Source organism: Planococcus citri, chromosome 1 (assembly GCF_950023065.1).
Source record: "Planococcus citri chromosome 1, ihPlaCitr1.1, whole genome shotgun sequence".
NCBI lineage: Eukaryota > Metazoa > Arthropoda > Insecta > Hemiptera > Pseudococcidae > Planococcus > Planococcus citri.
The window spans coordinates 37,387,712-37,412,469 of record NC_088677.1 but is presented as its reverse complement, the minus strand read 5'-3'; the positions used below and the strand labels follow the sequence as shown (position 1 = coordinate 37,412,469).

General features: G+C 36.6%; 1 protein-coding gene across 2 annotated transcripts in view; it reads left to right on the top strand.

Annotated features, from left to right (window-relative positions):
- The first annotated feature begins 939 nt into the window (after positions 1 to 939).
- The window catches only part of Toll-6 (Toll-like receptor 6), a 112,676-nt gene continuing 88,857 nt past the window's right edge, over positions 940 to 24,758 (top strand). For both annotated transcript variants that reach the window (XM_065344475.1, XM_065344473.1), the window contains exon 1: positions 940 to 5,396. In XM_065344475.1, the coding sequence (XP_065200547.1) occupies positions 1,487 to 5,377 (3,891 nt within the window). In that variant the 5' untranslated portion in view covers positions 940 to 1,486 and the 3' untranslated portion in view covers positions 5,378 to 5,396. The remainder of the gene's footprint in view (positions 5,397 to 24,758) is intronic.

Genomic DNA, 24,758 nt, shown 5'->3' with positions numbered 1-24,758 from the left:
TACTGAATGAGAAGCCTTGATACCACTGTAGGTAGGCCATATAAAATATGTACTGGTAGATAGATATTTGTATCTAGGTATCCTCTTGAGTATTTTTTCATTTTCATAAACTTATAAAAGTGTTCTGCTAAAACTTCAATAATCGTCGTTTGTGTTTGTAGAAATTGAAATTGAAGGCTTAAAAAATAAATTAGCTCTGTAAAGGACCACTTTTAGAAAAGAAACTTCAAAATATTGATGTTTGGAAAAAAAAAAAAGGAAAAACTCGACGCTTGAATTTTTTGAAAATTGTAACAGACTAAACAATACTTTAATGCGATACGAAAAATGCAAATTGCATTTCTTTTGATCGCAAAACGGAGCAACAGTTAAGAGCAGCACTTGAAAATCTTCAAAAAAGGGTGAAAAAGTACTCGCAATCTTGTCGTGAGTGGGGAATTTTTATATTACCTCGAATGCGTTCAAATTTCAAGTGCGAAAGAGGGTAAATGCAGTAAGTAATAAGTATGTAGAGTTTAATAATTTTTAATAATAAGAAACCGAGTTGCTTTACCTGGTCGTGTTAAAATGTATACAAAAACAGAATAGAGATACCCAATACCCATAGCCTACTCATATCTTTATACAAGGAAGCGTTCTTCAAATGGTCTATTCGTTGCAAAAATTTACATGGAATAAATTTTCGAATGATGAACAGTTCAATTTTTTGCTTTCTTTCAATCTTTGAAAATATTAAAAAAGAAAAACCCCGCTTGTATTAATAACAGTGAATTTGCATTTCCTTATATTTTACGTTAGCTTACTCCATTCAAATTTCAAATAAGTTATGATAAAAAGAACAAATTCATTCGAGCGATATATGCGCATGCCGATTCCATTGAACATTCTTCACGACCATAGACTAAATAGGTTTTCGTCTCGAAAGGGAGAACCATTGTAAACATAAGTGATTGGTAACACTGGGCCTTTGGTTAATCATACCTCTGTTATGTTGTAGGTCTTGAAAACTCGCGCCAGTCTACTCGCGGAGATGTTCAGGTCGGTATGTGTGGCCAGATCAGGTTCCGGTGTAATGTTTCGTGTTTTTCGAGTCGTAACGTGGTAAAATGTGCGATATTCGCGGACGACAAGTTCTGTTGTAAATAAGTATCTGTGTTCGTTTTTTTTAAAATTCCATTTTAAAATGTCCGAGTGTTGAATTTATCGGTTACGTGATTGCATCGGTTAAAATAATTTGGTCTGGTAATTTGTTATAGTTTTTTTTAAAAAAATCGTCGGAATTTTCTGCGTGATTTTATTTCAAATATTTTGCCAATCGATTTCCAAGTTTTTTGCCCCGTTGCTTCGCGAAGGAAAATGCGAAAATTGCTCGAAGAATTAATTTTACGATGCGTTTTTGTCGCGTAAGAAAATTTAGTTCTAAATAAATCTCACGTTACTGTCATCTTTCCTCTCCCTTTTGTATATATTTCAAAATATCGAAATAATGAGGTTAATTATTATTTTCGGAGCATTTTCGATATTTTGGGGTTGCGGTGGAACGCCGGTCGCGACACCGAATTCGACGACGACGACGACGCCGCAGTCGCAGACGATTACACCTTTGAGATACGAAGCTCCGGACGACTGTCAGTGGTGGTTAAGGGAGAGTAATTACGCTAGCGGCGAAGAGGTGGCTTTAACCTGTAATTTGAGAACGATAAATAGCGAATTTGAGACGTCCAATTTCAGCGTTATACCATCCGAGCATACGACCTCGCTGAAAATCGAATGCAATGGCGATCTGATGTCTAGAAGTTCGTTGAACGATAAAAGTTTCGCGCATTTGACTCGGCTACGCGAGTTGATCTTGGATTATTGCAAATTGGGCAAATGGCCTTCCGGAACGTTGGTTGGATTGCGAGATTTACGTAATTTGACCATCCGAACGCATAACATGGATTGGCCAACTATTAGTTTGGATTTATCGCCCGAGAGCTTTTACCCGGTCAAACAATTGGAACGTTTAGATATCAGCACGAATAACATTTGGTCATTCACCGAGAACATATTCTGCCCGTTGACCAATTTGGTCAGTCTGAACGTGAGTGAAAATCGTTTACAAGATGTTGGCGATCTAGGTTTTCGCGAAAAAGCACCGTCTGCCCAAGCTTTGGTCTTTCAAGATGACGAACCGGTTGCCGAAGAGAAACCTAACGTTGCGGCGACTGGTTGCAATTTGAATATACGTATTTTGGACGCGTCCTTCAATCATTTCGTACTTTTGCCGAGTAACGGTTTCAGCGTCCTAAAGCAGCTTCAAGAATTACGCGTACACGATAACGAAATCTCTATGGTGGCCGATAAAGCGCTGGGAGGGTTGAAGAATTTGAAACTGTTGGATTTATCGAATAATAAAATCGTCTCGTTGCCGTTGGAATTGTTTCGCGAATGCGCCGACAGCATCAAGGAGATATATTTGCAGAACAATTCGATCAGTGTTTTGTCGCCGAGGTTATTCTCCGATCTGAATCAGTTGCTGTCGTTGGATTTGTCGTCGAATCAACTGACCAGCGCTTGGATCAATAACGAAACGTTTTCTGGCCTAATACGACTGGTGCTGTTGAATTTGTCTCGTAATCGTATCACAAAACTGGATCCGACGCTGTTCCACGATCTATACACGTTGCAGATACTCAATCTGGAGCATAATCTGCTAGAGTCGATTCCGGCCGATACGTTCACGGCGTTGAATAATTTGCATACGCTGGTGTTATCGTTCAATCGTATAAAATATTTAGAGGCGTATTCGTTGAACGGTTTGTACGCGTTGAGTTTATTATCGATCGACTACAACCGTTTGGAATCGTTGCACGCGAATTCGCTGCGGAATTGCACCAGTTTACAGGATTTAAATTTGAGCGGTAACAAGTTCACCGAAGTACCGACGGCGTTGAAAGAAATGCGTCTGCTGAAGACGTTGGACTTGGGCGAGAACCTAATCACGAATCTGGAGAAGCCCGGTTTCAAAGGTATGACTAACTTGTACGGTTTGAGATTAATTGCCAATCAGATAACTACAGTAGGTAAAAAATCGCTGCTCGAGTTGCCCTCGTTGCAGATCTTGAATTTGTCGCAGAATCGTATCAAATCGGTGGAAAAAGGCGCGTTCGCTACGAATACAAAATTAGAAGCGGTACGCGTCGATAGTAATGTGCTGACCAGCATCGATGGCATATTCAAAGACGTGCCCAGTCTCGTTTGGCTCAATGTATCCGGTAACCGGCTACAAGACTTCGATTACGGCATGTTTCCGGCCAATCTGCTGTGGCTGGACGTGCACGGAAATTTGATCGAACATTTGAACAATCAACATCGCGTCAAAACTTCCATACAGACCTTGGACGCGAGTTTTAACAAGTTGGCCAAAATCGTTACCACTTCCATTCCAGATTCCGTCGAATTGCTCTTCTTGAACGACAATCGTATAACGTTCGTTGAACCGCACACGTTCGCCAATAAAGCCAACCTAACCAGAGTCGATATGTACGCCAATGAGATCTCCAACCTGGACTTGGCCGCCCTGCAGCTGTCATCCGTGCCACAAGATCGTCCTTTACCTGAATTCTACATCGGCGGCAATCCGTTCCACTGCGACTGTACCATGGAATGGTTGCAGAGAATCAATAAATTGGAAATCCGACAACATCCGGTCATCATGGATATCGAAAGTATTTACTGCAAGTTGGTGTATGATCGAGAACGTAAATTCATACCGTTGACCGAAGCCCAACCGTCGCAGTTCTTGTGTTCTTACAAAAGTCATTGCTACACGTTGTGTCAGTGCTGTCCATTCGACGCTTGCGATTGCGAAATGAATTGCCCGACTGATTGTTCCTGTTATCACGATCAGAGCTGGAGTGCGAATATCGTCGATTGTTCCCGATCGAATTACACCGAAATGCCGAATAAAATACCGATGGATGCCACCGAGGTTTACCTGGATGGTAACAACTTCGGCGAATTAACCAGCCATTCGTTCATAGGACGTAAGAACCTGCGTAATCTGTACGTGAATAATTCCAATATTGCGGCCATCTACAATTACACGTTCAGCGGAATTGGTAAACTGATCACTTTGCATTTGGAAGATAATCGAATCAAAATACTGCAAGGATTCGAATTCGCCAGCCTGGTTGGCCTGAAAGAGTTGTATTTGCAAAATAACCGAATCAGCGCCATTGACAGTCGAACGTTTGTAAATTTGAAAAATCTCGAGATCCTTCGCCTGGATGGTAATCGCATTTATAAATTCGAAGTATGGCAGTTCATCGCTAATCCGTACCTAATTAGCGTCTCATTAGCTCGTAATTCGTGGTCATGCGATTGCCAGTTCATCAACGAGTTCCGTCTATGGATACAAGAAAATTTCGCCAAAATTTCCGACATCGATACTATATCCTGCATGTACAACAACGAAACGAATCCGCTGGGTTCGTTTTTAAAAAATGTCAATAACACGTCGTGCATCACATTTTTTGGCTCGCTAGCCGAAAATCAAATGTTACGCGATTACCTGCCATTTCTGCTGCTGACCAGTACCATTTTCATCGTCGTGCTGGTTATTACGATGGCTGTATTTTTGTACAAGAAAGAGCTGCATATTTGCATGTACACTAGATGCGGGTTTCGCTCTTGTTATAAATCCACAACGTTTGGCGACGATACGGACCACGAAAGATTATTCGACGCCTATGTCGCGTACTGCATCAAAGACGAAGATTTCATTACACAAATCTTATGCCCGAGTTTGGAGCAATGCGACGCTCCGTACAGGCTGTGTTTACACTATCGAGATTTCAATATCAATTCGTATATCGCCGATACCATTATCGAAGCGGCCGAGTCGTCCAAAAGAACAGTCATCGTGTTGTCGAAAAATTTCCTACAGACCGAATGGTGTCGTTTCGAGTATAAATCAGCGTTACGCGAAGTTCTACGCGATAGACGTAATAAAATCGTGTTCGTGCTACTGGGTGAAATACCTCAACGCGATCTAGATCCGGACTTGAGGTTATATTTGAAAATTAATACTTGTATACAGTGGGGTGATAATCTTTTTTGGCAGAAGTTGAAGTATTTCATGCCAAATGTGAAGGAAAATGCTTCTACCTTTATTATCTCTTCGAGAAATTCGACCAACGTGTACGCCACTCCGTTTAATTACTATAATAATACCATGGACAGGAGTCGCTGCTCAAACTATCCGACAATACCACCACCGCCTCCTAATCCACCCGGCAAATTGTGCAATCAATATACCAACAGCTTGATGAGAAATGGTGGCAGTCACATATCGTTAGATAAAAACGTCAATCTGCAGCCCTTATGGACGTAGCAATTAAATCAACCTTATGGTGAGTTCATGCGTTCAGTTTTCTAGTAGTACATAGGTACATGTACATATAGTATTTATCGTAATTATTATAGAGAGGGGAGGAAGGAGGAATTTCACTTGAGCATTCATCCAACTGACGTACTTTTCAATTTGCTAAATAAAGGGGCCACTTTAACTCTCTACCCCCGAATTCCAATTCGAAAAACTTTCACCAAGTAGATATGTATTATGTGATTCTCATTTTCAAGTTTACTTCACGTCCTCAAAAAAACCGCATCCCCAATCGGAACATTCCCTGAGTGAAAGCTTCAGGGTGGCCTAAAATGGCAGTTTTCGAAGTGATGGGGGAGGGGGGAGAAATAAACCAATTATGCAGTTTTTTTTTAATTTTTCAAATTTTCAATTTTTTTCAAAAATTATGAAATAATGCACTTTCTATCCAAAACTTTGATTTTTGAGGTTTTAAGAGATACATACCTATCTACGCTTTCGCTCTACAGGTTGGTTTTGTTCAAATCGGAGGCTGAAAATTCAAAAGAAAAGTGAAAAATGTATGAATTTTGTTTTTTTTTAGTGTTTGTACATTTTCCTTTGTCCCTCAATGCGGGCTCGATTTACCTCCTACATTTACTAGACATTGCAAAAATTTTCGACATGAGAAACGTTTTGAAATTATTTCATTAAACTATGTACATACATACCAACATACCTACTTACCTATACTGAAAAGATGTTGTAAAACAATAACGAACGCCAAATTAATGATTGAATGAAAGTAATTTTTCTCCTGCTTTTCACAAAATTTTCCTAATTAAATAGTCCGCTGATTCTAATTCATTAGAACAAAATGTACGATTGCACGCTGTGAAGTACCATCCCTAATTTTTCCATTTTACGAGAAACTACTCGCAGTATTTTTATAAATAGAAGATGAACGATTTGATTTTCTGTTCACGAAGAAAATGAGATATTATTGATTAATTTTTCATTCAATACCACAGTACGCTTTTCATTATTTTAACGTATTCTTCTGCTCTTGTTTTATAGTGATTAAACTAGGATTTTTTTCAATAATCTCAAAGGATTCGTCTTTATTTTTACTGAAGTTAGCTGTTGCCTGAGACCCCTATATTGCCGTCGGTCGTGTCGACTGTCGACTGGGATTTACTGAATTTACCATGTAGTCTATGATGCTACTCATTTGAGATTATCTTGGCTAAAAAATCCAACGCAGAATAGCCTGCAACCTTGTTGGAACCCTTTTGAGAGAGACGTGATTCGATTTTATTTCATTTATGGGTGCGTTTATCGAGCGTGGCTCTGTATAGTAGCCTGTACCTACTTTTGTAGAGCTGGTGCTTCTTTTCTAGATGATAGTCGCGATAAAGTTGACAAGATCTTGATGGCATTGAACAAAAGCGTCTAGATATCTACAGCGAGGCTCTTTCTTCCTAAATACGCAGTAGTAGATCCCTTTTAAAAGCGACATTCTGTGTCGCTGCTGATCCGATGATAATCATAAATAAAATGCGACAAATTGTGTGAAAAATATTCCCTTTTGTTAAGATTTTTGCCGAGTCTTTTTTTAATCCGAGATGGTTAATAATCTTTTCGATGCTAAAAATGTTCATATGTAGGCCTACTGCCGCGTGCGTGGTAACATTCGTCATATTTTTGTTCACCCATTAAGCCATTACCGAAAAGTAGACGTGGACGTACAAAAAAAAAACATCTGGCTATTAACGATGAAGAGAAAAAAGAAACCGTCGGAACAAACTTTTGTATTAATGCGAAAGGTGAGCTCACCTATCATCACGGAATAGCTTTAGCTATGCCAACGTGTGTATCATGTAATTACATTAATATACATGAGGGGAAAACTATACCTACTATAGGGTGATAGTCTGTATTACCAAGTTCATACATGTAGGTAAGGTATCAACGACTCGACTTGGCTTTATACGCTATAAATTTATTCGACAGTAAGAGGGTATTTTGGCCGAACGTTTCTAGTTACCTGTACAATAAGATGGTTTCTTCTCTCACTTTGTCTCCGTACATCCTTCTACTTCATGTTACAAATGGGAAATATGATCGTTGTTCGGTTCTTAGCTGATAAAATTTAAAAAACTATATAGTCGCTTAAATTTCACTGCAGTGAAATGAGTGCTCAACTTTCGAAATAACAAACTTGAACACAGAATTATGATTCGAAAAATGTCCAATTTTCAATTACGCCGTGCCCTTTGATTTCGATCATTGCTAAATTTTCAAATTTGGTTTGCTCATCTTTATAAATCTTGAACATGAGGAATTACCATAACAACATTTAAAACTCATTATTAGAATTTTTAACTGCTGACTTGTATTTTGTGATTCAAATTGATCCATATTGTCGAGTGATGTAATTATTTTCTATACCTAGATACTTGAATATTTTCAGTTTATGCAGCGAACGTTCAAGTTGACGAATCAAGTTTAAAGTTGATGATTAAATTTCACTTCGATTAGCATAATATGTACCTATTACTTATACAAACTAACCAGTGTAGTTCGATGTTAAAGCACTGCAGCGTTTCATGTTAGATTGTATACCTACTCTGAGGATTGATAAAGCGTTACAACGAACGAATAAGCGAAGCAACCCTCGGAGATGTTTCGATTATTAAATTTGTTGTTGTATTTTTTGTCGAGAAAATAAAGCGAGAAAAAAATTTCATTAAAGAGCTTTCTCTTAGCTTACAAGACTAAGAGAAAGTGAAGAGCAGCAAACTGAAATTAATAGGTATTAGATGGTATTTGGAATGTAAGTTGATGTTAACGCAAGGCAACTTGTGGTAGCTTAAGTTCTAGTTAGGGTTTCCAACAGATGAACTTCGACCTTTGAAGCACTCGCAATTTTAACCTAACATTCCTCAGGATAGGAAATAGTGTAATTAAAAGAGGATGGAAAATTTCCTTCCTGACCCAAGTACTTAATTAAGTACCTCGCCTTTTAAAACGTTTTAATGGACAAAATATTATATAAAGGGAATCGAATTACCACGTCGCGCTGTTTTTTTCTGGCTCATTTTCTTTTTTCATTTTTTCATTTTGTTTTTGTAGATAGGTATCCCGCGTGTTTCGCAACTGGAGAAATTTCTCGCGAGGTAAGGTATGCAGGGTAAGAGTACGGGAGTAGGTAGGTACGGAGGATGGGGTAGATAAATTCGAGTCGATCGCGTTATCTAGAAAATTTCTGGGTGGAGTCCGCGCTTGCTTTTGGAAAAGAGCGATAGCGGGATTTTGATTAATGATTCAAACTTGTATGTCGGAATTCGTTATTATTTTTGCACCATCGCCGATTATGTATTCGTCGGGAGTTAACCCAGCACTCGCAGCACTCGCAGCACCTAGAAAATGACTGTTCGGGGGTATCGGGCGACGCGTTTTAGCTAAGTATTGAAATTAAATTGCAAAAGATATCCGACATGTTCGTTTCGAGCAAATTCACAACGGTTGATGGCATTATTACGAAGATGGGAATTCGCCGGGACGTCTCCCTTTCCTGGCATTGACGAGAATTTACGTTGAAATCAATCAATAAACCGAGTAAAATAAGGCGAAAGACCCTTTATTCGGCGAACGTTTCATTTATTTTTTTCTGCGTGTGTTCGCATCACTAGTGCGATGTTTAGGAATAAGAAGAAGAAAAAAAAAGAGAAGAAAAAAGAATTAAACGTCGACAAAAATTTTTGCACACCAAAGCCTATTCTCGCGAAAAGCTTTAGCATTAGTTTAGTATTTACATCGGTGCGGTAATTTGTTTTTTTGGTGTTTTTGTCGCGCGCGCTCTATCCGCCGCGTAGTAATAAGAAAGGCGCCTTCTGTTCGTGACATAAAATTGATTTCTAGATAAGAAGCCCTACTCCTCGGCGTGACGACGACACCGAAATCGAGCATCCACATTCACAATATACACGCAAGAAAAACAAAAGACATATCTAAAAATAAATTATCGAATGGATGCGAAAAAATAAATATAAACCGCAAGATTATTGTGCGAGATAAAAGAATAAAGCTTTTACGTATCAACAAAGAAGAAAATTAAAAAAAATCCAAGGCAAATACTGCGTATATTAGGAATAAAAGGACAAACAAGTTTTCTTTATCGCTTTTATCCCTTCGGCAAATTTCCCTTTTTGAGTTACATCCAGAAGCTGTGAAAGGGTCGACCTTTTTTTCAGCTAAGTATACCCATGCTCTATTGCTATTTTCGTTCTAAAGATGTGTACATGATGTTCTATAGTTTGATGATTTCGCTGGTTACACGCATACTTACGCCATTGTCAGATGTAAAATTCGAGAGAAATAAAATGGGAAGTGTATGAGGTGAAGTCGACACGTTTTCATTGCTAGCTGTGCAAAAAGGCCACCGATAATAATTCCAATATTGTTGTACGCTGATAATTTTTATTTTGATTGCAAATGATTTAATCGAGGCAGAACCGCATAATAAATAATTAAATAGGTACACCATCGGTACAAATATTATAGGTGCTGAATTTTATTTTTCAACTCCTTATTAGTGAATTATTGAAACAATAAAAAAAAGAGGAAAACATCAAAATTGAGATCTGAAGCTGAAATTTGGGCTATCTACACTCCATTTTCGATTTATTTTTGATTGATGGTGGCTGTGAGCCGTTTTGGAGACTGCAGTGAATTTAACATTTTCCGGTTTTTAATTGATTCAAAGGTACGTATAAATTCCCAAAATTCGTTCACGCCTGTTTAAATCTTTTATTTTATGCTTTTTCCAGAGATCAACCAGGAATAAGTACCTGATTCAAATTTCAGTTTTAAAAATATTGCATTTGTGAACGATGAGTTTTTCATTTTTCCAGAATTAATGGTCAGGGAAAATTTTGGATTTGAACTGGCAGAAACTGATTTTGAGAAATTGTGCCACAATCGATTGAATAAGGACTAAGTATAAAGATTGTAAATCTTTGTTTAAAGCTGTTAAATTCGATTTTAGCTCTGTCTATTGCAATTTTTCTTAAGGAAACTGGAAATTCCAGAAGTTCATTGGAGGCTTCAGAACGACTCCGAACCATCACGAATTGATGAGACGAATTTGAGTTTTTAAAATTTGTCAAAAATTGGAAAATAGAATTCAACATAAGTATCTGAAATTTGTTCTGTTGGTGTATTTTTTGGAAGTCTCTTCAATTTTTCTATGTCTGGTGAGATAGGTTTCATTTTTCGAATAAAAATGCGGAGAAAAAGTTGTACCAAAATCAGATATGTATTGCTATCGTTTTGCTTTTGAGTTGATAGGTACATATAGGTAATTTTTGAGCAATTTTCTGATTTTTTCTGTTATTCTATCGTTTTGAAGAATTGTTACCAAGTGAAGAGAAACCTTCAAAAATTACAATCAACGCAGTTTTACAAACTGGTGTCTATTTGTCTCTTGAAAGTGTAGAGAGATTTGCTGAGATCAGCAGATCGTATTTTGGCAGATTTGAGTCTTAAAACTTTCTGTATTAAAAGCTTTGAAATCACGAATGAAAAAAAAAACCAAACATATGAAAAAATATACTTAAATGACACATTTACATGGTAGATACTCTGTATTGATATAAGAGTAATTTCGAATGTTTTTAGGATGATTTATGGCAAATTTTGTAAAGAAAGTCCAAACAAATAGTTGGTTTATTTGTTGCGATTGTGGTGCTTATTGGTAATGGAAGTGGTTTACAACATACAAACGCAAGATTGAACATAACAACAAATATGGTATGCAAACGGTTTGGTGGCTGGAAAGATTTGTCCATCAGAGTGGCGGCGTGTGTATGTATAGCATCTATTAGCGAATATATTTGTAGTAGGTCTAGGTACATCACAGAGGTGTACACTGTACAGTGGCAACAAGCGACCCTCTCTTTCAATTGAACAAACAATAGGTAAATCAAGGTTCAATATGCGGTGGTAGACCTTTTTAAAAATCGTAAATAAGGGGGTTTCAAAGGTAGCCGTAGCTGCTACTATTCATCGTATCTATTGTTAAATCGTCCATCGGTATTGTCCGAACGGTAGTGCAAACCTTGTTCGAGTCCTTTTTCGAAATAAACGCCTAATCTACGGTCTGTCGTGGCGGTGTACGAGTATAGGTAGGTATCTATATCCGCGTATGGTTTTGTCTCTGTCTATCTTTTTTTTTCACTTTTTCCAACATTCGGCTGCAAACACGTCGATATAGAGAAGCGGAAGAAATTCACGCGATTGTCGTTGAAGCGTCGCTTGCTATATACATACCACATAGGTGAAGAAGTTACATCTACCACACGATACACGAATTTGTTGTCGCGAAAATCGAACCGAAATAATATATATTTCTTAAAATCAGTTACGCTTTTCAGAAACGCCGAGAGCGAAATCGAAGCCAACAATAACCTTTCGCGTTCTTAACATGTCGCCGCATTTGCTTTCGTCGTTTATACGATTACACGCGCATCGTGTTACTTCGCATTGTACGTAGGTATCTACGAGTAATATTTCGCGTATCTTTTTCCAGCATTAACGAGAACAATATTACGATGCGAATTTCACCTCCGACACGGGGGTCGGCGGTATTTCCGATCGACAGCGAAGGGGTGCTCGCCTTATACGGGATATTTTGTCGCGATAATTACCTTGTATATTATACTTATTGTTTGGTAAGGGATGATGAAACGTAAAATATTTGTGAAGCGAAAAAGTACTCCCTTCTTCATCCCCTATCCATGCAACATTCGCGATAAAATTTAAATATATACCTAGTTGCGAAATTATGGTCGTTTTGATGATTTTATTATGACATCGTACTCGGTGAAGAGTGAATTGTATATTTTTATGACAAAGTCATCAGTGCCAAGCCGATGAAAAAGGGCGACAAGTTGATGGGAGTATTTTTTTCAACTGTTTAAATTGGCCTAATATACGCGTACTTGGTGAAATAGAATTTTTCCACGCCGCTGAATCGAAATGTGAAATTATGTACAAGTAGAGTGCGAAAAATCAACCAAAAATGTAGGTATTTCCTGGCGCAGCGCTGGGCGTTTTTTTTTTCATCATTTCGTTTTTCATCTGTTCAGCAGACTTGATAATCGGTTAATAACACATCTCAATGGTACACATTATTCGTGTCTCAATTTTTTTGTTTTTTGTTTTCAACAATTAGGTATATCTGAAAACTGGTAGTCGGCTCGTATGTACGTGAAAATTTATTCGGAAATGAAATATTGTTTACTTGTAATTACTAATATTTGCATTAGCAGTAAGCAAACGTCAGAATGTTCCTACTACGGTCGAGTACCTATTCATTCATTTAACTAGCTCTCTATATACCTACGTTTATGTCCATACATAAGGCTATAATTAATAGACCCGGTTTAAACAAGCGCCGGCTCCTTAATTAGAATTTTCAACCTCTAAAACAAACCGTGATCGCGCATTTTCACCCAAAACTCGAACCCGTTAATTTAATAAACGCGTCTTTGCGTGTTCGATTTTTTTTTCATCGACTTCCGAATTAATGCACAATTATACCTACACATACGAAAGTTCAAACACGTTTCACACAAAAAAAATCCCAAAAAAATCATACACTTATCTAATGCCCAGTTCAGGGTCGTTGGAATAGTTGTGTGAGTGTGAGTGTGTGTGTACAGATAAGCCAAAAATCTAGCCACGGATTATTGCCAGTATGGTTATATTGGTATGTATCGAGGTTTTCAAAGCTGTGGGATGTTTGGTTACGAGTGTTTGTTTATTTTGGCCCAAGTTGGCATTTTGATATTTAGACAAGTTTAAATACGTAACGAATACGCGTATATCTAAATTCGCCGAAGTAACAATTCCCGCCAGAAAATGAAAACCTATCTGAATTTCAGCGTGTATTGTTGATTTCCCTTCCTCCCCCTTCCAAATATTTCATTATGAGAGCTTTTTGCGCGATTAAATTGAAATGAAAAAAAAAAAACGTCGGAAATGGCGCTTTGCGTTAATTACTTTTTTTCCTACTACGTTGCTATAGTATCGGTTTCCAATGAATATCAGCGATGGTAATTCTTTATTTTTGGGAATTATTATTATTTGTGACGCCGAGCAGCGAAATATTCTATAACGTTGCGCTTCAGATTGTTTTTTTTTACGGCTTGCTGTTTCAATTTTTATCAAAGCCGTGTATGGTATTCGAAATATAAATTCTTTTTTGCTTCAGCGAGGTGAAGAAGGAAAACCGGCGGGGTTTCGAGCTTTCGAATGAATTTAAACGACTGACAATCATTCGAAAAATGAATGTTATCGGTATACGTACTATAAGGATAAAGAAAAAAAGAACTGAAAATTATGTCATACCTCCTCTAGCTATTCGAATTAAACACAGCCTTTTTCGAATTGCTGTTTTGTGTATTAGTGTGGTTGTTGTATTCGGTACAAAAATTTCGAATAAACGTCCTTGAAAAGTTATTGTGACGCAATTTTCAATCACATTCATCAAAGACGTAGGGAGGTATAGCCTATGTTCGTGGGTTCATGGTTTTTGCACTTTAATGATAAGAAGTCTTAAAAATGAGATTTTTTGATTCTTAAAAAAAAATCATTTTTTCAGAATAGGTTCCCTTATTTGGTGTCAGCTGGCATATGGAGCATGTATTTGTCCTCCAGGTTGGCAGACACCAATTAGATGAATTTTTTGGAGATCTCATCCTTTTGTTGCTCATAGTGGTCATTTGAAATTGTAATTTAAGAATTCATTCTCTAAGCTACAAATGAATAATCGCGCAGATGTTTTCAACATCGGAGTGAATGAGGTGAATCTTTTTCTCTCATAATATCTAAATCAATTATTTTAATTATTTTGATCATTTTTTTTTTTTTAAATTTTCAAGACACCATATTTGGAGCTAAAATTTTTTATCTCATTCTTCTTACGCCATTCCAATGTTTTTCAATATTTCCTAGCAATTTTCGAAAAAAAAGATTGTTTACACTACTGTATCTACTAGAAAATATGAAAATTTCGAAAATTTTCTCCGATTCAAGAAGTTTAAAAGTAAGTATATCTGCTTGATTCAAAAATTAGATTAAAACTGATTTGAAATTGAAAAAAAGTCCAGAATTTAACAATTCAAAATTTTTATTTATTTATTTTTGAAATATTTCATCTTTTAAATCATAGTGAGAGGGGATGGAAATTGTACTCGTACCTGCCTTGGAGATATGTACCGGAGGACAGATAAAAGTTCTCAAAGAGGGAAAAATTTCGAAAAAATCATGGATTTTTGGCTCTAACCTCTACACGTAGTACCTATGTACTTACTTAACCTGTGTTGGAAAAAATGATCTAGTCCCAAAAGATGGTGTATCTATGTACCTAGTTTGATTGTCATCAAAATCCAGAATCTGTTTTATGGCTTAATTGAGCGATTAAAAATGTAATCGCTTATTTTTGGGTAGATAAATTTGTTTTGTCGCAAAAATGAGTGGTCAAGTAGCCCAATTGGCGCTTTATAACGCAATCCGGTAACACTGAGGTAGATGGTAGTGGTTTTGTGTGGAAGCAAAATACCGAGTTTTGCAAGATTCTATAAAATTAATAGTCAAAATCATTTCCTGACTTGTGGAAATAGTTCTTTTCATGAAGATCATCTGAAGTGTCCAGAAATTTTGCAGAAATTTTCGAAAAAATGATATTGTAATCCTTGATCCATTTCTTGTAAAAGGTCTCTTAATATGACATCACTTGTCACACCTTTTCTGAATCTACATCATGGTGTAAAAAGAAATCACGAGAATTTTTGGTAGGTAAATTTTTTTATGAAATGAGTTTTCCTCCTATACTCAAAGTTTTGTTGTAAGGATAGGAAACTATGTCACATCTTATCTTGTTTAAAGTTTGAACAGTACAGCTACAGCACTTAAGTGGAAAAAACCCATGTCAATAAGGGCAACAGTATTATTGGAACGATGAAGTATTATAGGCATTGGTATAGGCAGCTTGGAGTATTTTGAAAATCGTACTCGTATATCATTAGTACGTAAAGTAAGGTGTTCGTTTTCGATTATAAGCGTCGAATATGATGAATGGCACGGGCTCGTGGTAACGAGAAAGATGGAACAATTGTTGTTGGAAGTTTTGTTCGCGTTCATTGTAATGTGTATATGGAAAATTGGTATAGGTGCCTAAACCTATACACATAGTTAATCAGTGTAGACGCGGGCATGCCCCCAAAATGGGTGTACGAAGGTGTTGTATTAAATGAACTTTCAAACGCCAACTCGACGAAGCAACGAGGTTAATAATTCTGGTGTAGGTTAATTGCCTAATTTTTCAGTTTGTAAATGAACGACGGACTGTTATGACGGATTATTAATATAATATGGAGAACCGCGCGGTCTACGAAAGGCCCCGAAGCTGAGCTGAGCTCAGATGCGATTTGTTTTTGATATATTGCGACGACAAGAAGATTTTAACTTCTGATCGATTACGAATACACGATAATGATACATTAATCATTATGTACGTAGCTCTAGCTACGTAGTACGTACACTTTGGATAAATTATTTTCTAATTACGTGGCGACTGCGTGTTTTAAAGCTAATGATGGTAATCGCAAGTTGAGCTAATACACCAAGGTAGATCATTTGTTCTCCATTGTGTAGCAGGGAGTCTGTGCATGTACGGTATACCCATGATGAATGAGATGTATGCATTTGCGCGCAGCGCGCTCATGTGTTGAAAATGTGCGGGTATTTCGAAGAGTTTTGGGATTTTAAACGGACACCTGCTTATTTTTTAAGTAAGCATGATCCTTCTGCTGATTTTTTTGAAAATTTGAAGTTTTTTTTCATGTTTGAAAATGTGGCTAGGGTTGAATTTTGATACATACATGCAAATGAGGAGTCGGCCTGCAAAGTGACCTAACTGCAAAAAATTGATTTCGAGATAAATGAGAAAAACGTGTCCTAGCAAAATGAAGTCACATTCTCGAAATCTGTTTTCGGGAATCGAAAGGGTCAACCCTCACTCACTTAATCACCTTTTCGTTTCTGAAAAATATGAACACGGGTTCGCTACAGGGTGCAACAAAAATGAAAAATGCTGCAGTTAGGTCACTTTGCAGGCCGTACATACGTTTTTTTTGTTTTTTAGTGATATGTACGCAATTTTCTCTGGTTTTTCATTGCGTATGTTATTTTTTATGAAAGCAAAGATTTATTCATTCATTCAATATTTTTTTATGTACAGGAAGCTGGGTAGCTAAAACTGGAGTTGTAGCTTATTCTCAACTTACGATTTTACCATTTCGAATCACTCTGGAGCCTCCAGTGCGATTTTCGATGTCTCCAAAATTTTTGAATTTCTTCAGAAGGGGTCAAAATTAATTTTGATTTCAACAAACAGTACCCTATGAAACACATTTTCGGAAAATCGTAAAAATAAGGTCACTTTGCAGGCCATACTTTTAATTTTATCATTTTCAAGGGGGGAAAAGGGGTGTTACGAGTGAAACTGGATGAAGGTGATATATTACTTTTGTAGGGCATGTCCTAAACTATCAGATAGCGTTGCTATCTCAAAAATCATTTTTTTGCAGTTAGGTCACTTTGCAGGCCGACTCCTCAAATGTATTTGACGTTAGTGTTATGAAAAAAAAAATTTTTAAGCTTGTACCGTATGCCCGTCTCCTCCCAATCTCGAGCTGTATCGGTGTTAGAAATGGATCGAAGCCATGTTAATTTTGCCGACAAAAAATTGTAATTTTGTTAACAAAAATCAAAACGTCAATACACTGAGCCCGATGGTATCAAAAATTTTTAAAATGTAGCGGTTCTGTTCGAAAAAAACAGGTACCCAATAATAAATTTAGCTCGTATTTTTCCAATGGTTTTTGAATCCTCTGTTTTTTCGTTGCAAATTGACGCACGAAGATCTTCTTCCTGAGCTCTTATATGTTCGTGGCGCATTTAGTGATATTTTCACATTTCATGACATCAATATAGGTATTTGTTGCTTCGTCATTTACTTTACGAAAATTACTCGTTAAGTAGTTATTTTTTTTCGGTTTTAGCCGTTTCGACGTTTATAGCTGTTGCTAATGAAACGCATTACGGCCATAGTAGGCGTGTAACGTGGCACTGAATATGAAGCAACGAGCATGCTAGCATGTGATAAAAAAAAAATTAAAGACTAGATAAGCTATGCGGTAAGATTATCCACCCTAAGGTTAATAGATTACTGAATATGTTTTGTGAGTGAACATGGTAGTACGTTCGCGGTAAACCCTTTCTCACGATTTGGCTGATGGAAAATGCTAGAGACGCGTAATTTCCTTTTGGCCATTTTCACCGTAGGTATCCACCAGATGAGGTACCACTACCTACCTAAAGAAACAACTCTGTGTTGATAGGTATGTAGTGTTAGGTACTCGCGAGAGGTTAAGCGAATTTTTTGAAACTACTTTTGCATAACGTTGGTAATATACTTTTTCGGTTTAAAGTAGCATTAAATTTCGCTTTAACCAGCCAACGAACGCAGTTTGTAGATGTTCGTCTGACCAATACTCACACAACCGTAATTAGATATCTGACTATATGGTGAACAGTGTGACGCACAAGTCCTGGTCGGTTCATGTAATTTTGGAGAGAAATGGTGGAAAAATGTAAACGTTTTGTTTTCCATTTACTCACCCCCTCCTCTAAATTTGGGGGTCCCAAAAATCAGAATGTGCCCTTCGCTGTATACATATTTTTAGATGCAAAAAGTATAGGTACTCGTCATGAGCTTTGATTTAAAAAAAGTCTATGTTCATGCCAAACATTTAAGATCAAATGTTTGTGGGGGCATTTTTTTTTTTCAAATTATGGGCCATGGATCTTCAGTGATTGAGTAAGCACTTCTTAGTAGATCATCAGAAGCAGGATTCTGCTGATTCACTTCACTCAGCTGTTTTTGAGTTGTCATTATCTTGCTGGTAGTGGATAGTGGATAGAAGTTCTCTTACCGTGATTTCCACGACGAAGGAGCATTTTTATTGGTGGGTGAGTCTATGAATTGACGTAAATCATAAAGGGGATCGAATTGAGGGTATATGCATTTTTATGCAAATGAAATTTTCAAAGAGTGTTCTTCTCTTTAAAAATGAGTTGGAAAGTGAGGATTTAATGATTTCAATTTGTAATGTTGTTTTGGCGGGCACCTGAAAAAAACCAGTGATTTTGAAATTTATGCAGAACCAATTTTAGTCTCTTCGCTAAAATTTTCTTCATGTACGTATTTTTCAGTGGAAAATCGTCGGACTGGAGCAGGACTTGTGTGTCACACGGTGTGTAGATACTTTACGCTATATGTACGTGGTAGCGTGTAGGTAGGTACGTAAGACTGTACGACATACCTATGAACCTATACAGAGTATCAAGTACTATAATGCAATGCAACGCAGAGAAAACCCACAGTCATTAGTTCCACGTCGTAAAATTTTGTATTTAAAGAGCAAACACCGTTTAAAATATTCTGGTGGTTTTTAAGCGCGTTTACCTAAAACGCTAAAGTCGCGCGCATAAAATTTTATCACGATGCGATGCGACGCGGACGCGGTACGCGGTATTCCGCGAGTCGTAAGGAAAAAATAAAAAATTCTAATTTATCCTTATTAATTCAGCAAACGGGCTCCGTTTAAAATGCCATTTTACCGAATCAAAAACCATCTAAATGAAAAATAAGCTGGTGCCGTAATTAAAATGCATTACTTGGCTTCATTTTTAACTAAAACCATTCCGAATACGCCACGCCAACTGTTAATTTCCATTAAAGTCTCGCTGCTACTCCTCTGTATATATGCAAAATAATAACATCGACCAGGATTGTAAAAATCATTAACACATTATCCGATAATTTTCTCATTATACATTATGGCAGCGGCGTGTGTATTGGAGTTTCGATGGATAGGGCATCCGCATCACGGAGAAGCGTAGCTCGTCGTATAGTAAGTATATGCTGTGTAGTGCGTACAGTTTACCATACCCTATACCCTATACCCGAACCCATAACCGCTGCTGATCGATAATTACCTTATAAAATTATCTAATAATAACGCGGTGTAAAGGCGGTACACCGCATTGGTGAAAGCCTTGACCAAGTGTACGGAAAACTTTTACGATACCTATTCAGGCTCGATTAGTACCCTCGCCAGTCGCCACATCCTCGTGGCTCGTTCGTATAGTCGTAGGTACTTCGTAGCACGCTCAGGCAGACCGGTAGGCAGCCAGCCAGCTATCCAGGTAGGTAGGCGGCGAAGTGGCACTCTGTTGAGCCGTGTTTTGCCAACGAGCGACGACGACGACGACGTTGGTGCGGCGTGTCTTGGAAATTATGCAAATACGCCGATGAAGATGGTACTAAAAGTCGTAATTAATTAATAACGATTTAGCGAAGGAAACAGCTCCGTCAGAGTATAAACTATATCTACCAGCTAGGTAATTAGAACGACGAGCGAACGGCGAAATTATTCATCGGTAGCGCGTTAAAAAGAAAAAATGATGGGCGTGTTACGGCGGGCGCAATTTCTTATATGATTTTTCGAAGAAATTCGACTCGACTCGACTCGACTCGACGAGAAAAAAAATAGCCTTATACCGCAGCACCGCGTAAAAAAATAAAACCATTTTAAAATACGTGTTTACAACACTTGTTATTATAAACTTATTACTTTACCTCTTCGCGATGATGATAAATTACAAACTGGACAAAAAAAAGTTAAAAACGTATATGTGTGGGTAGAGGTATGTACCTGTGTGAATTTCTTACGTGTATTTAGCTTCGGTAACAATTCCATCATTCATTTTATTTAATTACACCAGTAAACGACCACTCTTATTTATTTTATGTCTATACCGGAAACTGCTGGTTATTCTTTACACGACCATCGTCCAAAAAATTAACGTCCGTTTCGAGAGATTAGCCTGCTTAAGTGGTCGTTGCGCTTATCAAATATATACGACCGGAATTTCAAATTGAAAAAGTTCTTATGTCGAAGTGTGAACGAGCCGGGTGTAAGTTGATAAGAGTAGATATCAAAACTAATAAATTCAAGGTGTTTTAAATAATTGCCTATTCTTTTTCTCCCTACAGTCGTAATATTCCCTTTTCTTTTTCTCACTTCTTATTTATTTTTCTTTTCTTTCTTTTCTTTTTTTTGCTACCTGTTTACTTATTAAATTGGTAGATAATTTTTTTATTATTTTTTCCTGTGGAAAAATTGCTGAAAAATATTTCATTTTATGACGATATTTAAATAACGACTTTGAAATTCAAATATCTAGGTACTACCTACCTACTTAATATTGACAGACGTTTAATAAAACTAGATATGAAAATTTTTAAAATTTTTTCTTTACCTAACCTGTCACAATAATACACCCAGCGCAAGTTGGATAGGCATTTGCTAAAGAATTCGGTAATTCTACGAACTCATATGCACCTACCTACACAAACGTTCGTTTTAATTCTTCGGAATCGCAGGTAACTACATACCTATACCTACTACCTACATGAGAAATGTTGGTGTAGTACGTAGTATCTTCATAAATTGTTTTTCCTATCTTTACTGCAAAAAGATTGGAGGATGAAAAATTCATAGGCCAATAAATGACTAAAACATAGAGTTATTTTTGGATAAATATTTCAAGCATAGGTTCATACACATTCATTCAAGATCGGATGAATAAACTTTATAAAAACGATGTCTATTTTTAAAATTTTACAAAACTTCCAAAATACTAGGTGCTTATTAGGTACATGATTTTTTTTCTCGCAAAATTTCAAATATAAAATTCAAAGCTATACTGCGGGGTTCATATAAAAAAATTTCGCCTGTGCCCTTTCCTGTTTCACGATTTGGACCCAATTTTCTTGGGAAATCATCCTACACTGAAATAATAATAATTGATTTTAGTCTTTGCTATGTTTGGACTCATTTGAACTTTTTAAGCTGTGGATTTAAATAAATAGCAAAAACTTCAACTTTTTTTCCTTTTGTGAAAAAGACATTCTTCAATTGATGTCAGCATAAAAAAATGTAAGCTGCATATAATCTTTTCTAAACAAATAGGTAGGTACTTTACTGCATTTTGGTTCTCAATTTGGCTCTAAACAAGTCAGTGACTGAGTCGAATTTGACGTCGACTGATGAATAATATCCTTGTGAAATTACCTTCAAATACTTGAGATTTGTGATTCTTCATCTGGACCTGGACTTAATCAGAAATTTTGTGTAAAATATTTTGAAAAAAACCTATGCATGAAATGTTTTTCTGCTGAAAAAGATGAGAATTTTTTACGAATTTGATTTTTTGTAATAGGTAAGTAGGTATGTATAAGGTATAATTGATTTCTAAAATTTTTAGATGAAAATTCAATGTAGGTAATACAGAGGTATGGCCGGTATGGGAAAAAGGGCAGAAAATTCATTTTTCAATAGAAAGATTATCAAATGACCCATCAATAAGTCATCGATAAATATCGCTGTCTTTGTAAATTGTCACGTAGAAAGAAAACCTTATTTGTCTATCTAATATGACACATGAAAGTGGGAAATGGAGCGGCGCGGGCGGCCGGGCGCGACATGCGGGTTGCCCGATGCAACTTCAGCCATATGCTTATAATGAGTAATTTAATACTTTGCGCTTTAAAGCAGCGGTGTACTTGAAAAAAAAAAGAATATACGCGCCGATGTTATCTTTATTTATACATAGTCGTGTGCTCGTGTGGGTTCGGTCGTGCCCTTTTCGTTAAATATATACCAGCCCTTTGTACGGTTCGATTGTAATATCAGTTATTATAAAACTGAAAGGCTTCCGTTTACTTTTAATGTATTCAGACTGGTTTCTGTATGTGTTATTACGAGTTGAGTACTTTAAAGGCTTAAATTTGAATATCATTTAGAAACAATTTAAACAGTAATTTCAACTAAATACATCCGTAATGTATTGAATTTTTTTCTCTCTTTAAGGCGACTTGCAATTTGAAATTAATACTAGTTATTAGTGAAACGACCAAAAGTCTTTTACATTAGAATCGATGTGTGAGTGTAACCGCAGCATTGCCCGTAGTATCATATACAAGTCATAGTAATGAAATTGCAATTACTCGTACTTCTTGCGTATAGGTAGAGTCATGCGACGAGCATGGCATATATTTAGGAGAGAGGAACCAATGAGAAATAAATGTTTGATTCCGAAAACAGTAGAAAAACAACACTAGAAGACCTCAAAGGCCAAATCAAGCTGTTAAAAAAAAGTTACCTATACATTTTATATGCGCAACTGTAGTAGGTAGGTAAATATAGATTGCAGCATTACAAGTAACAAATTCGAAAATGTAGCCTAATCTGAGGATTCGAAAACACACAAAAAAAAATCATTTTCATAATCTATTTTTGAAATTATGTTGCTTCAATAGTCATACTTTTTGAGGTGAAAAATCCATCTCAAAATAAAGGGATCGAGCTTAGGTATATACGGTGCGGCGTGTGGAATTTTAAAACCGATGGAATTCGCTTAATTTTTCGATATGTTTCTTACGAATACGTATAGCGAGACGAAAATAACGAGAAATAACGCCAATGATTTATCATCGGATAGTATACTAAAGGTACTATTTTCCTTAGATGAACTCGGTTGCCGGAAAAGCTTTTGAGAAATTCTTCCAACTATTTAAAAAGTCGATAAAAGGTGAAATGACTTTCCGATGTGATTCTCAAATAAGCGACGTAGTTTAAAAAGAAAAATCATTCTAACCAATATATTTTCTAAATTTCCCCTTTTTTAGTTAATGTCACCGTTATCTTTTATAGATGAAAATAAAAAAAAAAAAGTAGAAAAACTAGGCAGGTACCTTATATGAAAAAGTGAAACAAACGTTTCTTTTCTTTTTTATTTCTTCCAACAATTTGTTTTCATCAATTTTTTAAAATACCTTCCAGCATTTCGTACCTAAATGTTTTTCCCTTCTTTGCACGCATTTTTCGGGCGCGCGTTATTCGAACGTTTTTCTTTTCTTTTCTTTTTTGCTTCCTTCGCAAATGTTTTCCTCGTCGTGTATGTAGGCGAATAAAAAGATGAAGATGAGCTTACGAGTTTTCGCTTCTTTTTGATATTAATTTTGAATTCGACTTGGGCTCGGTACAAATTGATTTTTTCGATTAGGATTTTCACACGCTTTTTACAAATTACATACGAATCGAGCGTAAGGTTACTTTTATTTCGGTGTTAAACACGTGGAGGTGAAATCATGGTTAGCGAAAGTTTCGACATACCTAATCGTTGTGCTTTCGATGCGTGTTATTTGGCGAATTCTATCAACTCGTTGTTTCGGTTTCATGAGGATTTTGAAATATGCGTCAAACGTTGATGCACAAAAGAGCTTGTACAACATGCAAATTGTAAGGTATGGAAAACCAGTGAATTATTATTTTTTCTACGCGTATACGTGTACGAAGAGAGACTATAGCAGAGATCAACTTAAATTGTTCATTCTCTCAAAAAAAAAAAAAAAAAAAATTGAAAGAGTGTCCAAAAATCCAAAATATGCTTATTATTACCTATGTGAACTTCTATTTAAATAGTGAAGTTAAACTTTTCAATTTTGGCAAATTTTTGAAAGTTTTATTTTGTTTCATGAGTTACTGCAGGACTTCTTTTTCAAGTATGTAGTTCTATAAATCCCAGCACCGAACAAATATCGTAATTTTCTCCTTGAAAATTGATAATCGTTGAAGAAAAATGTGAATTCGAATCAGCTGGAGTTTGAATTTTGGAAACTCATGACTTAATCAAAATTTCTAAACCACGAATTTCACTGAGACCTCCTTCTCCTTACCTAATAAAATTTTTCAAAAACATGGGGAATCCGAAGAAAGCCTGCAGAGAACGTGAGTAGAATGATTGTTTCGGTCTGAAAAAAGTGATTTGAAACATATTATGATTTTTTTTCTTTTTGGTGTTGATTCAACGTTGTTAGCAAGGTTGCAATGCAGTCCTTTTCTATAGGCACGATTGTTTTTCCAGAACGCTGCCTATGATTTTTTCAACCCTGTTAATTAATATTTTTCCTCGCGGGTTTTGATTTTGTTTACCTATTGAAAACAGAAAATGTATGCAACTAGATCGCGTAAGAATATGAAATAAAAGTTGACTCTGTGCGTGGATAACGCGCGTGTCACGGCTACCATTTCATTTAAAGGCAGGTATTCGTTGTTGAGGAAATGAGTACTTGTGAGGAAAGGTCAATGCTATCGAGCTGATATCAAATTAAATTTCAAACGTATCGGAACAAATTATAGTCTTTTGTAAT